Below are 13,022 nucleotides of genomic sequence, written 5' to 3'. Positions count from 1 at the left end.
GCCCAGTTTACCGCCCGTGTCCGTGCGTGGAGCACGCACAGCAACTTAAATCACCCCCCCCCAACACAAAGAACCAGAAAGAAGAACTGTTGTCATTCTAGTTTTTATTGAATCATGTAAGAAAATAAGACAGAGAAATAATCCACCTCACATTTTCCTTCCATGGCACACGAGGTGAAGGTGTCCAGAACGTTTGTTTGGCAGAAGAACAAAGAAAGAGCAAAGACGGGACCGTCGTCTGACCTGTGACCATGTCACGACAGAAGAAACGCACGAGGAGTCGCGCAACCGAAGATCTTAACCAGGTGTTTCTGAACGTGAGTGCAGGCTTCAGTTGCATAGCTTAAAGGCTAAAAGCAAAGGTGACAGAACTGTTGATACGGGCTACATGTGATGCTGCCTCGTGCTAGAAGATGGCAGCGGGTGTCACGACCATGAGAAGCTCTCCAATGTCAACCAATGTCAAATGAGAACATCATCCAACGCGTCCATTCTCACTTTCATGTGTTGGGTTTCAGTAAGGCTTCGATTTGTCAGGGGAAAACACGTAGAAACAGCTGGTACTTCACACCAAAACGAGCCCAGCGGGCGTAACCTCCACGTGGGCGGGGCCACGTGGTCTGCAGACAGCGCCGACCTTACGGCTTCATCGGTAGTCGCGTCTTAAGGCGAGGGATGGCGCCCGCGGTTGTGATTGACGCAGATCAACACAGCAGCGACATTTTAATATTAATCTCAAACATATTGCATTTACAGAGACTGTCCAAACACGTTTTGGCATTCAGATCTGGTGTTTGGAAAGAAGAATCCTGCCGTCTGATTTGTACATTCTCCCCGTTAGCAACAGGCCGAAGGAAGACTGGCAAAATACTGGAACGTTCCCCTCACGTCACAAAACACGGAAAAACCGACCAAAACACGGGAATTACAAGACAGCAACCGGGAGGGAACCTCAACATGACGAGAGCTAGAAAATCTGAAAGGTTCAGGACAGTGAGACAGCAGGGGGACCGGGACCACCGCCTCCATGTTGGCTCCTCCACGCTTTTGGCCTGTGTCGTAAGACGACTCTCTAGCGCCCCCGCCAGGCCGCGCGGGGGAACAGCTTGAACCAGCAAGTCTCCCCGACCGGACTCCATCAGTTCTGGACCGAACTCCGAGACAGAACTGGACGTAAACATTAACGTTCATGCATTTGGTGAAAGGAAACGTTTGCATTTTCCTTAGCGAGTGTAGAAGTGAATGGCTTTAATCTCCCCAGAGGCTGGCTCAGTCACAGCAGTCACACGTGCACCACTCAGCCCCCCCCACCCCTAATTCGTGGGCGCCGTTTTACGCAAATGTTTCTGCAGTAAAAAAAAATAAAAGCAAACAATGGAAATCAGCAGGTGAGCCCAGGTGGCGCTGTTCTGGCGCCGCTCCGGGCCTGGTCCGAACATTAAAGTTATTCAGTCAGACGGAGGCTTTGCCTGCAAAGACTCCTGCGTTGGGGGGGGAGGAGGGGGGGGGGGTCGTCTGAAATAGAATTCTCAAAATGTTACAGATTTCCAAAGCAGAACCAGCTTCAAAGCAGGCTGAGGGATGTTGCGTCTGCCCCCAGGCCTTAAAGTAAGCCGCCCCTGCAGAGAGGAGCAGGTGGACACGTTAAAGTCACTGGAATGTTGTGAGAGGAAAACCGACACCGCCGGGGGGGCCGGAGGCTTTACATCAGCAGACAAGCGAACAGTAAACATCTGCCACAATTTAGAGGACATCAGGAATGCGTTCAAAGACTGCCCCCCCCCCCCCCACCTATAGTTGTGCACTAACTGTGGCTGGACGAGGGTACCGAGGGGGGGGGGGGCGCCGGCCAAGCGGGCTGCTACTCCCGCTTGTCGGCTGCTTTGGACTGCTCCCTCTGGATCATGCAGCGCCGCACGATGCTGTCGAAACTCCCCAGGTAGAAGAGCGCGATGGTGCGGAACAACCCCATGGTCACGATCTGCGCGGGAGAAAACGCCGCCCGTCAATGGCGAGGGAAAAGTCAAACGGGATGTGCCGGCTGGTACCTGCTGGAGCCCTTCCGTGATGGAGGTGACGGGCGACATCCCGCAGGTGACGGCGGCCAACATGTAACCGTCGGGCCCCACGGAGCTGTTGAAGTTCCCCTGCTGCGGGTCAGAAAACACGGCTCAGCACGCACGCACGGGCACGCACGAGCACGCACCAGGCTCACAGATCAGCTCGTTCACGCGCTCATTCCCGTCTCACCACTGCATCCCGAACTATGACTTTGGCCACTTGGTCCGGCTGGCAAACTCCGGAAGTCTCGGAGATTAACTTGGTCTCTAGAGGCTGAGAACGGAGAGCAAAGGAGAACCGTTCCAGAAGGGAGCAGAAGAGGATTGGAGGGCGAGGAAAACCAGAGTTTACCTTTGTCCTGTTTTCCTCGGCTAATCCAGGAGTGTCGGTATCAGGAGGATAGGCAACGGTCACATAAATGTTGTATGGCTTTATCTAGGGGAGAGAAACACCGGCTGGGTTTAGAGTGGTTCCCCCTGGTGCCACTTCCTCACGGATCAACATCGGAGCAGCTCAGGCTCACCTCCATCTGCAAAGATTCCGCCAAACCACGCAGGGCAAACTTGGATGGGGAGTAGGCGGTGTAGCCGAACAGGCCGATCTGGCCGGCCTGGGAGGACACGAACATGATGCGGCCCATCCTGCGCTCCTTCATGGTGGTTATGACAGCCCGGGTGGGGTAAACGCTGCCCAGATAGTTCACCTCCATCAGTTTCTGCCAGGAACAGACGGAGAAGCACAACCCACTGACGTCCGAAGGGAAAAACGTTTCACGTGGATATTTGTATTGGTTCAAAACTGTTTCTGTACTGTTCAGATGTTATGGAGAGCGACTACCAAGGCCACGCAGCCAGTAGCTTACTCTGAAATTGTCAACTTCCACATCCTCAAATTTTCCCGACAGGGACGTTCCGGCACAGTTCACCAGCATATCCACTGGTCCCAGCTTCTCCTGGGCCTGCGTGTGAAAACACCAGTTCAGTGCTTGAACTCAACGCTGCCACAGTTCGTTACAATGGCCTCGCAAAGCTAACTTTACCTGTTTGAGGACACTTTCCACTTCGTGATAGTCGCTGGAGACGTCCACTGACGTGCAGACCACCACCTAAATCAGAACACAAAGGCTTTTAGGTCGTAATTATGACACAGTGAAGTCAAGACCTTCGATCGGAACCATACCTGTTTGTCATTAATGGCAAATTTCTCCACTTCTTTCTTTGCTTGCAGCAATTTAGCCTAAGTAGGGAAGCACACGTACAGTCTGATGCAAAGACCGAACTACAGGAGTGAATTAAACCAACACATAATTCAGGTGGGACACAGAAATGTGACTGGATCTCTCCTCCGTCCCGCGTCCACCGACCTCGTCCCGTGCCACTAACGTGATGAACGCTCCTTGTCTGTAGCACTCGACTGCAATCGCCTTCCCGATCCCACTGGAGCCTCCGGTCACCTTGAAGTTTAAACAGAACAATTACCAAAATACCAAGTGATCAGTCATTGAATTGTATGTTTCCAAATTCCAGTGCTACACCCAGTAACGTGACGTGGTAACAACACATCTAACTGCATCCATTATGTATCCCTGAGTAAAATAATTCTTGTTTTATGACATTGATTTCCAGTGGGTTAAAAGTCAGTGGGCGTGTCTGACACATTCCACACCAGCAAAACAACACACAGCGATGCTTTTCTTCACCATTCAAAGTGCAAACTTCCAGCTAACCTGGTCAGCGCTGAAGCGACTGGTTAGTATTGGACTAGGTAAACTGGAGGTCTTAGCTCCCCGGGCTAGCCGCGCAGCATTAGCGCCCCACTCACCACAACGTGGGCCCCGTTCAGTTTCAGAGGTTTGGGGCTGATCAGGGGCGATATCATGTACAACAGCAGCACGAAGGCGACCACGAAGGCGGCGACGACGAGCAGCATCGTGAACGGCAAGAGGAGCCACCAGGAGTTGATGAAGAGCCAATCCGCGACCGTCGAGCTCAAGCCTTCGTCAGCGGACATGGGGGAAACCGGGTAGTCTTTAGCTTGTTTGCTAACTAGCGGGCCAACTCCGGGGGTCCAATAACGAGACTCGGAGGCAGGCGGCGGCCCTCGGCGGGGGTGGTGAAACACGGACGCCGGGGGAGGAGCGGTTCGACGGGGTTTTTCAGCGAGGCGGGAACGTGTAGGGTGGAAATAACGTCGCCTCGGTGGACTTTAGCACCCCGTGACAAAGCACAGTCTCTATTAACCAAAACAAATCGAACTATCCACCTTAAATGGACTCCTTCTGGTGGAATCTGGTACTTGTAGTTTTAAACTCGAATACGTCTTCTGTGGAAAGCCGACGTCATTAACATAAACAAACAGCAATTCCCACAATGCAACGCTCCACACACCCCTCGTTCGAGGAGGAAATTCACAGGCGCTCCTTAATTTAGGATTAGGAGAGGTGTCTCTGCCAAGTTATCTCGAAATATAATTTCATTTGGGAAAACCAAAGGTTGATTCAGAATGTAGAGGATTTATTGAAGCATTTCGGGGGATATTTATCGGGTAAATGCTGCACTAGACGTCTGCCACCCTCCCTTTACTCCCACTGACATGAACCAGCTTCAGCTCCTGAACTCTGCTGCTGCTCATCCATGTTTCCATGTTTCCATGATCCAGAGACAAAGGAAAATTCACATCACTGCACCGGCAGGAGTGGCTGGAGTTATGTAATCTCTGATGCAAATAGTTGCTTGCTGAATGAATCATACATGTTACACAAGATTCTCAAGTAGCTATAGCTTTTATTTACATTAAAGAATAAGGTAATTTGTACGTAAAAGTGACCCTTTTGCACAAAGAAAGGCTTCAGCTGTATATGTATAGACATTTACAGTAAAATATGAACTGGTGCCCAGTAGAGTTTCAATAATGCAAGAGTATAAGTCACAGTTGCATATAATCTCCATTTTACATCAAAGGTCTGACATGGAAATATCAGTTTTACTCACTAGGTGCTTGTATTCACAATATAGTAGATATATGAAGTGTGAGGAATTTTAAAATTGAATAATAAAAAGAATCATGCGACTTTTCATAGAAGGCACGTTGCAGCAATAGATGGCTACATTAGGTTAAGGTCTGCGTACACAAGATGACCTCTTCACCTGAGCCAAATCTAAGGCGTCATTTCTTGTTCAAGGGACACTTTGCCCCAAACTCAGACCTGAGTAGTTTTATCTTAGGGCCAAGTGTCCCTCAGCCAACGCACACATTAAATCAAGGAAACATGTGCACATAAACAACAGATTTGCGACCCGGGTGACATTTAATTCAGAGGTAAAACTAATGCTGGTCTGGTGCACACGCGTGATCCGGCAACAGCCACTTCAGAAGACAGAGGGATGGTGAGGAAAGTAGATAATGGTGTTTACATGGAGACCGAGCAGCTCTGAATCGAATGTTACAAATGCGGCGGATCTTAGGTTTACGCCATTAAAACAGAGGGCTGGTCTCCTCTCCATCATTCGTCTAGTGTTCAGTTCCACATTTACTCAAACAGCCCTGGCAGCTCTACATATCGGGACTTTTGTTCTTGTTGGTTGCATGCGACAACATTAATCCGACGTCAAGAGTCCAATAAATGCGTCAGTTGATTCTCGTTCCTACGCTTTGGAGTAACACGTGCTGCAAACTTACATATAAACTAAAAACAAGTCCTCCACCCTGCGTGGTTATCAAGGCAGTAAACAAACCCACGTACATCAGAACCCCCAAGGCCTCAGGGACAATTATTCTGAGACAGAAGAAGGAAAGAAAAGAGACAATCACTAATTCTTTGGTTCAGCTGGGCAGGGCTAAACCGGCCCACCTAGCCTTCTTGTCCAAAGTCGTCTGTGAATTTTTTCAGTTTTTCCAGGTCTTGCTCATTGACCGTTGGCTTCGTGTTTGCCAGAGACCTCAGCATGTCAGGCTGGAGAAGAGAAGAGAAGGAGAAGCTGTTAGGGCGGGAGAAGATTCCGCTCTGCTGTCCGGCCATCGGACCGTAGCCTTACCATGTTCACAACCGGCTCCAGCAGTTTCTCCCCAGGCACATCCATCCATGTCATCTCAACGGCGTTGGGGTCTCCGGGCGAGCACGGAGTCAAGAGGTCATCGATTATAGTGTTGGGGTCGGTTCTTGAAGGACCTCGCACCTTCATCCGATTAAAATACACAGCAAATGAATAACAACGAAAGAGACGGAGACAAAAGGAGGCCGGTACCAAAGTCCTACCTTTTTGAAGTGGGTCGCTGACTGGACCTTTCGTACGGGCTGCATGAGAGCGTCTCTGACAATTATAGAAATGTCCGCGCCCGAGTATCCATCCGTCTTCTTTCCGAGAGTCATAAAATCGGACTCGGTGAGGCCGTTGGGAGTTGATCCCAGATGGAGTTTGAACATGAAGCCGCGAGCGTGCTCCTCCGGCAACGGGATGTAGATCCTCTTCTCAAACCTGCCCAAGTCAGTGACGGAGCAGTCAACACAAGAACGCTGCCGCCGGAACCCTCCAGAACCTTCTACTCACCGCCTCCTGATGGCCGAGTCCAGGGTCCATGGGATGTTTGTAGCCCCGAGCACCAGCACGCCCTCGTTGTCATTCCCAACCCCTGTGAACCAAAACGTCCTGGTAAAAACACACCTGAACATTTAAAGCGTGGGGCAGCGTCGCTGCTGCTGGGTGAGAGCTCCAAAAATGGAATTTGGTTAAACAGTCCTGGAGTTCTGGGTTTAGGAATCCGAGACACCAGGTTGTAGCTGGCCACACCTGAGTGACGTCAGAGTGGGCGTGATTCCCTCGCGTCACCTGTCCTGGCCGTCATTGTGGGTGTGAGCAGAAGCAGCACAGGTTCTATAAGGAACGCTGCGCCTGACCAGACATTTACGGGACGGTTGTGATAGTTTCAGGAACACTTCCAGACATGCAGCTTTGCTCAGCAGCAGCTCACATTCGGTTCTGCCACATGAGGCTGATTTCAGGGGAAGTTCTGGAGGCGGAAAGGCTGAAACCTAATTCAACATCCCCTTTTCTACTTTCATTTTGGGTCCCAGGGGTCCGACACGTGCGGAGAGAACGGCTGTTATCTCACCCTGCATCTGAACAAGGAACTCCGTCTTGATCCGACGAGCCGCCTCGCTCTCGTTCTCGCTCCTCGACCCGCAGAGGGAGTCGATCTCATCGATGAAGATGATAGACGGCTTGTGCTCCCGTGCAAGGCTAAAGAGATTTTTCACCAACCTGAGGAACAAATGAGAGACTGTTGGAGGAAAGTCAGGGAGCAGCATGGCGAGGCCCCCCTCCCCTTTCTGGAGACCTTCACTTACTTCTCACTCTCTCCCAACCATTTGGAGACCAGGTCAGAGGAGGAGATGGAGAAGAAGGTTGAGTTGTTCGCCTCTGTGGCAACAGCTTTGGCCAAATAGGACTTTCCTGTACCTGGCGGTCCAAAAAGCAAGATGCCCCTCCAGGGAACTCTCTTTCCTGTGAAAGATGAGAGTATCGATAAAAGAACCTCAAGCCACACGACAACATTATTGACCTACACAATTTAAGGGACGCCACAGGATAGAATGTGTAATTAAAAAAAAGGAAGTACCAGTAAAAAGATGGGGGAATTTAATTGGAAGGATGACTGCTTCTTTCAGGGCCTCCTTGGCTCCTTCTAAACCTGCAACATCGCTCCATTTGATGTTTGGTTTCTCCATCACAATGGCACCTGCAAACATTGACACCAGGCTTAGGGGAGATGCAAATATCACCAGTTATTTATCACCTGATAAATAACGTTATGATCACAAATAAATAGAGACAGATGAGCTCTTATAAAACCTGGAAAAAGGGTTTCAAAAGGAATGCTGCAAACCTGAGAGTTGATTCTGGAACTTTTTCTTCTCTGGGTCATCACCTTCATCGCTTTCATTCCTAAAACCCATATTGTGATTTACATATATTGTCCATTTCTAGCGGCCCAGAAGGTTGCATGTAAACCAACAGAGGTGTCCAGGGCTCCATGCCCTACCCCCAAACTCACCCTTTATCATCAGACTGAGACTCTTTGACAGGCTTAGCAGGTGGAGCCTTTTCTTTCTTCTTTAGATATTCTTTTAACTTCTCTGCCCTGTCCAAGTATTCTACACATTTCCCCCTGATGCTGGTTTTGGCTTTGTCACTATGGGTCTCATCTACGAGGAGAAAGTAAAAACACCAATCTCACCCATCATTCAGGCGACACACACCCTTCAAAAGTGCATTTAAAGGGATTATTCTGCATTTGTTGATTTGCTGTTTTATTCCTTACATTTCACCACATGGAGGAAGTACTGGACGGCAGCCTCGTACAGACTCAGCGCCTCCGCATAGTTCTGAGCTTTATCCTCTTGGGCCGCCTTGCTAGCAAGATCGATTGCTTTCTGAAATAATAAATTCAGAACAATTACATAGAGAACGACTCTACTTTAATGTATTGATTCTTTGTTTCAAACGCAAGTTACATCACTGAGTTTGACACTTGTCACGTTGAGGTAACCTGCAAATATGACTACCTTCTTTTAGCATGAGTAACCTCGATATAAGGGTTGGAATCATAGATTAGATAACTACTTTTTGCTTTCTATTTATATGTCTCAAACTCAATAGTATCCGCTAGCTAGTTAGTTAGCAACATTAGCACATTAGCATTTGAGTTCAACAAAAGTTGCCGACGCAAAAACTGTCACATCTGCCTGTTACGTAACAACAGTTAACGACAGCTTTTATGTTACAGATCATCCAAGTCACATCGAAACGTCTGTTTAATACCGAGTAGCAGCGAAATACACTCAGGTTATTGGCTCTAGGTTGGAGAAGTTAGCCAACCATGCTAATTATCGTTAGCGGCTAATTATCGCGAACACTTTTAACTACACACAATCGGATGATTATGCACACAACCCAGCTATTCCAATGATTTCGCTTGTCAACCATCAAGAATCCAAAACGCAGTTTAGTCATCGTCTCTTAAGCGATTGTGGGGACATTTAGTTTTGTTGGGTTGGCCCTCTACTCACCTGTAAATTAGTCGTGTGAGCCATACGGACTAAGCACTGGTCCTATAATCGAAATGAATGTAACGTCGCCCTAGATGAACAACTTTCAAGAGAAGAAATTTGACGATCGAATTAGGATTATACACTATAATCGAGGTTTTAGCCCAGCTTGTTTCCTTTCTTGAATCCTTCCCGAGTGAACGCGAGCCAAGGACTTCCGCATTAAAACTCATCGGTGGCGTGCACGCACGCCTGTGACGTCATGACGCAGAGGGGAGATGGCGCCGTGGAGTTGAAACTAGCTCTAACTCCCTGGAGGTGCACTATTGCTGCCTGTCTGCTCCCCCAGGACGCGCGTGAGTGTTTGCGTGTAACACCTCTTTATTCTTGAGGTACTCCTGCAGCTCTTCCGCTCTGTCCAGGTACTGTTTACACTTCTCTCGGATCCTCTGGTTGCCATCTTTACCCTGTGGCTCCCCTGAACACATGACAGAATCATTTCATATCATGCTTTAAAATGATTGAATTAAACAGTCAGTCCACCAGAACTACATGGCACATCCCTAATTAATTATTGGCCAGATGATTAGCGACCCATTCATTCTAAACCCTGAACACTGGTAGGAACAGTGCGATTAATTCCTTTGACCTACTTATGCATCAACGCCACAGAGTGGAATAACTCGGGGTTAAACGTTATCAAACATCAATACACCTGTAAACCGAGGCTTTGCCTCAGCCGGGGTGGAAAACAAATGTTTGCTTGTTCCTTGTCAAATCTCACCGGTCCCGCAACATTTACTCCAATTCACAGTTAGACGTTATCAAGCATTAGACACTGATGGTTGGCTTGAAATGTCTCAATGTAGACGGACTATAACTGTAACCATGGTAACGCACGTTTTACAATGTGCAGAAAGTACTTGACAGCGTGCTGGTAGGAGCGGATGGCCTCCTCATACCTCCCCTCCTGGTCTTCCTGCGCAGCCTTCTGTGCAACAGCAATAGCTTTCTGCAAAAGAAGCCAATTATATTTTATACTGTGCAATCTTGTTTCCATTTTACACAACAGACTGCAGAAGGAAGCTGGGATTTATCGATGACAGCCAGGCTTCAGTGAGCTTCGTTTCTGTTGCTGCCTGAGAGATTTTTCTCTACTCTTGACAGTTAATTATTCTGTTGAGCATCTTCAACTGAAACCCTTCACAATATGAATGCTTTAACACCCCCCCTCCCTCCCGAGGTTCATTATGATTTTACGAGGACGAATTCGCGCAGAATATCTGACATGAACAGACAAATGCAGGTTTAAAGTGTTTAATGAGCCAATGATTGATCACACTACTGACGCCCCGAGCTGTCGCGCTCACAAAGCGCAGGTATCCAGAATAAATCACCTTACAGTTCACATTTAAATGAGCCCACGCCTTCGCCGAAGCTCGGCTGAGACGGATCGCTGCTGAGTTCCTCCACAACCACACACAATGAGCTGGATCCTACCTGCAGATTCGTCGGCTCCATTTAAGCAGAACTGGAGTTGCGTTTAAGTTTCGTTTTGTCACTCCACAGTTCCTGGCTGCTTCAGGTCCGCAGAGGTGTGCTGCGCCGGCAGAACATGCCTTCCCAGTCTGGAATGGCAACAATGACGCCAGAAAACCCCCGTCAGTGAGTCACATCGTTGAATTGCTGTCATGCAACAAGTGACGCAGCTCCTTTGTCGTTGTTTCTCCAAAGCAAATTATGAGTCGAAATCGAAGTTGTTCAGGTCTCCGTTAAAATATTTACATTTGACCAAGAAAGAAAAGTGTCCTTTTCTTGTCACACGGCTCTCATTACAGAACACACTTGACCTAATAAACCAGTGAAACCAGTACTCCGCGTTGACGCATGCGCAATAGCGCTTCCAACATTGCGCGCCGCTAGAGGGCGCAACAAGACCGGGTAAAAATAAACTAGCAGCAAACAAGCAGCTCGTTTCCCCACATCCAAATCTAAAGGTCCAGTTACTTGGAATACCCTCATTAAGTTGGTCTGCCACCGTATTTAATGGTCTTGCCTCGGTGAAAAGACTTGGAGAGACCCGTTAATGGAGACTGTTCCCCTTAAAAATAGCAGATTAAAATAGAAAATAGAGATTACATCACATAATAGAATGCTTTTGATCTTTGGATGATCAAAGGGTCACCCCCCCCTCCGAATCTGGAACAATCATCGAAATGTAATCAGCTCTTTCCAGATCATCAGCAACATGCAATTTACTCGAAATTCCCCCACAGCTTTCTGAGTTCACAGTCATAAAAACGAAACTATGGCAAGAAAATGAAACTGTTGAAGCAAAATCGCCGTAAGTTTGTGTCTAAAACCCATTTTACAGCCTAACCATCTTTCCTCGTTAACAAAACACAACGTGAACTGAACAAGCGTTAAAGCCATCAGGAATATAATAGGAAACCTTCGTCACCACTTGGTGGATTGTTGTCACGCACAACCCGCCGCCACCTGACCGCCCCAGTGGCGCACAGATTTAGTGAGGAGGACGGAAAGCTGCTGTTCTGGGAACATGCGGCGGGGAGAGCGGAGCGCAGAGCAGCCCGCAGCTCTGGGACGGTCTCGACTGGAGCAGCAGCGCGCATAAGTCCCACAGGCCGTGAGGCGCGTGTATGGAGCAGTCTAGATGAGGAGACGTGCGCGGCGCGGGTTGCCCTCAGCATCTACCGGGATCCTTCATGCGGAACATGGCGAGAGGGATGAGAGGAGCGCGTCTCCTCGCTGTATTTCTGATGTTTTCCACAGCTTTTGTCACTCGCACCCACGGACAAGAGGCTTTTGACGACCCAATAGGATTTAATTTAAACCCTCCATATTTCAACCTCGCGGTGGGGTCCAGGATTTCTGCCACAGCCACGTGCGGTGAGGATGAGGCTGGGACACCCAGACATGATTTATATTGTAAACTCGTAGGTGGAGCGACCACCGGAGTTCCGACTGAAAATATCCAGGTGAGGAAAACGGCGACTTTGTGCGCGTTGTTGTGGAACATTTGGGAATAGATCACTAAATTGTGAAATGTCACTGGAGAAGCGTCTTTACCACCAGTCGGGTAGAAAAGAAGGTTTATCTTTCATCTAGCTGAGGTTTATAAGGAAAATCTGTGTGTTGTCCTTGGAATTCACCCCAAAGCTGCAGATTTGTCCTGGAAAAGCCCCCGTTTGCTCTCCAGCTGCTTTTCCTGCGATCTGTAACTGATCTACCTGCTCCATATAAGAGCGGCACGAAGCAACTTCCTGAATATTTCTACTTTCATTTGCAGCCCGTTTTTGAACCAGTGTGCAGGTTGCTTCAACTGTCTGTGTAAATGTGTCTCTATATCCCAACAAAACGACTATTTAGGGTCAGTACTGCAGCTACTGCAACTCCCGAGACCCCAGCAACGCCCACCCGGTGAGCAACGCCATCGATGGGACCGAGAGGTGGTGGCAGAGCCCCCCCCTCTCCAGGGGTCTGGTCCACAACGAGGTGAATGTCACCCTGGATCTGGGTCAGGTGAGCTGGTCGTATATTTCTCTGCTGCAAACTGCTGTTGAACCGCTTATTGAGGGTTGTGGTGGGAGAAGCGTGGTGTTACCGGAGGTGCTTCTTGGTGGCGCGTGTGTCCCCCCCTCAGCACACTTCCAAAGCACTCGCATGACCCCACTCGCAGTCGGAGCTGCATCACCCTGGGCGGTGATGGTCATGTGAATAACGCGCCGCAGCAGTGAGCTTGCCAAGAATCACTTCCACGCCCTCTGTAAATAAGCTTCCACCGCAACCCACGCCTGTTGCACTTTGGCTCGCGTCCCGCACCTCCAACCTCAGGAATTCTGCCTCCAGGAGTCAAAATTCAAAATCAGATTCTGTCGCTGGGATGGAAGCGCAG

The 13,022-nt window shown here is 49.0% G+C and overlaps 3 protein-coding genes across 4 annotated transcripts in view; 1 reads left to right on the top strand and 2 right to left on the bottom strand.

Moving 5' to 3' along the window:
* Window positions 1–87: 87 nt before the first annotated feature.
* kdsr (3-ketodihydrosphingosine reductase) lies at window positions 88–4,341 on the bottom strand. Its single transcript, XM_057057756.1, has 10 exons — window positions 3,883–4,341; window positions 3,425–3,514; window positions 3,241–3,297; window positions 3,101–3,166; window positions 2,924–3,019; window positions 2,585–2,776; window positions 2,413–2,496; window positions 2,251–2,334; window positions 2,049–2,150; window positions 88–1,981 (listed from the first exon to the last, which is right to left on the bottom strand). The coding sequence occupies exons 1-10, from the start codon at window positions 4,069–4,071 to the stop codon at window positions 1,862–1,864; spliced, it is 1,080 nt and encodes a 359-aa protein (XP_056913736.1). The 5' UTR covers window positions 4,072–4,341; the 3' UTR covers window positions 88–1,861.
* A 483-nt stretch (window positions 4,342–4,824) lies between these two features.
* vps4b (vacuolar protein sorting 4 homolog B) lies at window positions 4,825–10,865 on the bottom strand. 2 transcript variants are annotated; one of them, XM_057057751.1, is made up of 13 exons: window positions 10,607–10,865; window positions 10,007–10,118; window positions 9,484–9,584; window positions 8,380–8,491; window positions 8,113–8,263; window positions 7,945–8,003; window positions 7,678–7,797; window positions 7,406–7,562; window positions 7,171–7,319; window positions 6,609–6,690; window positions 6,317–6,536; window positions 6,096–6,236; window positions 4,825–6,013 (listed from the first exon to the last, which is right to left on the bottom strand). In XM_057057751.1, the coding sequence occupies exons 1-13, from the start codon at window positions 10,625–10,627 to the stop codon at window positions 5,912–5,914; spliced, it is 1,527 nt and encodes a 508-aa protein (XP_056913731.1). In that variant the 5' UTR covers window positions 10,628–10,865; the 3' UTR covers window positions 4,825–5,911. The 2 variants fall into 2 exon arrangements, with proteins under 2 accessions (XP_056913731.1, XP_056913732.1); XM_057057752.1 differs by lacking the exons at window positions 9,484–9,584; window positions 10,007–10,118; window positions 10,607–10,865 and adding an exon at window positions 9,128–9,371.
* A 411-nt stretch (window positions 10,866–11,276) lies between these two features.
* The window catches only part of LOC130539416 (laminin subunit alpha-3-like), a 33,401-nt gene continuing 31,655 nt past the window's right edge, over window positions 11,277–13,022 (top strand). The window contains 2 exon segments of the mRNA XM_057057743.1: window positions 11,277–12,105; window positions 12,497–12,649. Of these exon segments, the coding sequence (XP_056913723.1) occupies window positions 11,833–12,105; window positions 12,497–12,649 (426 nt within the window). The 5' untranslated portion in view covers window positions 11,277–11,832.

The sequence above is a fragment of the Takifugu flavidus genome, chromosome 15, assembly GCF_003711565.1.
Source record: "Takifugu flavidus isolate HTHZ2018 chromosome 15, ASM371156v2, whole genome shotgun sequence".
In the NCBI taxonomy this organism is placed as follows: domain Eukaryota; kingdom Metazoa; phylum Chordata; class Actinopteri; order Tetraodontiformes; family Tetraodontidae; genus Takifugu; species Takifugu flavidus.
Note: the sequence above shows the minus strand (reverse complement) of the source record. Positions and strands in the feature narration are given on the sequence as shown.

What these genes read in the sequence shown, in the direction of transcription:
- kdsr (XM_057057756.1), bottom strand. Translation starts at nt 4,071, where the DNA reads ATGTCCGCTGACGAAGGCTTGAGCTCGACGGTCGCGGATTGGCTCTTC. An exon ending in CGTTAGTGGCACGGGACGAG is followed by an intron (nt 3,298 to 3,424) that starts GTCGGTGGACGC and finishes TTCCCTACTTAG; the next exon opens with GCTAAATTGCTGCAAGCAAA. An exon ending in TTGCCATTAATGACAAACAG is followed by an intron (nt 3,167 to 3,240) that starts GTATGGTTCCGA and finishes GTTCTGATTTAG; the next exon opens with GTGGTGGTCTGCACGTCAGT.
- vps4b (XM_057057751.1), bottom strand. Translation starts at nt 10,627, where the DNA reads ATGGAGCCGACGAATCTGCAG. An exon ending in CTTCCTCCATGTGGTGAAAT is followed by an intron (nt 8,264 to 8,379) that starts GTAAGGAATAAA and finishes TTCTCCTCGTAG; the next exon opens with ATGAGACCCATAGTGACAAA. An exon ending in GTTCCAGAATCAACTCTCAG is followed by an intron (nt 7,798 to 7,944) that starts GTTTGCAGCATT and finishes CAATGTTTGCAG; the next exon opens with GTGCCATTGTGATGGAGAAA.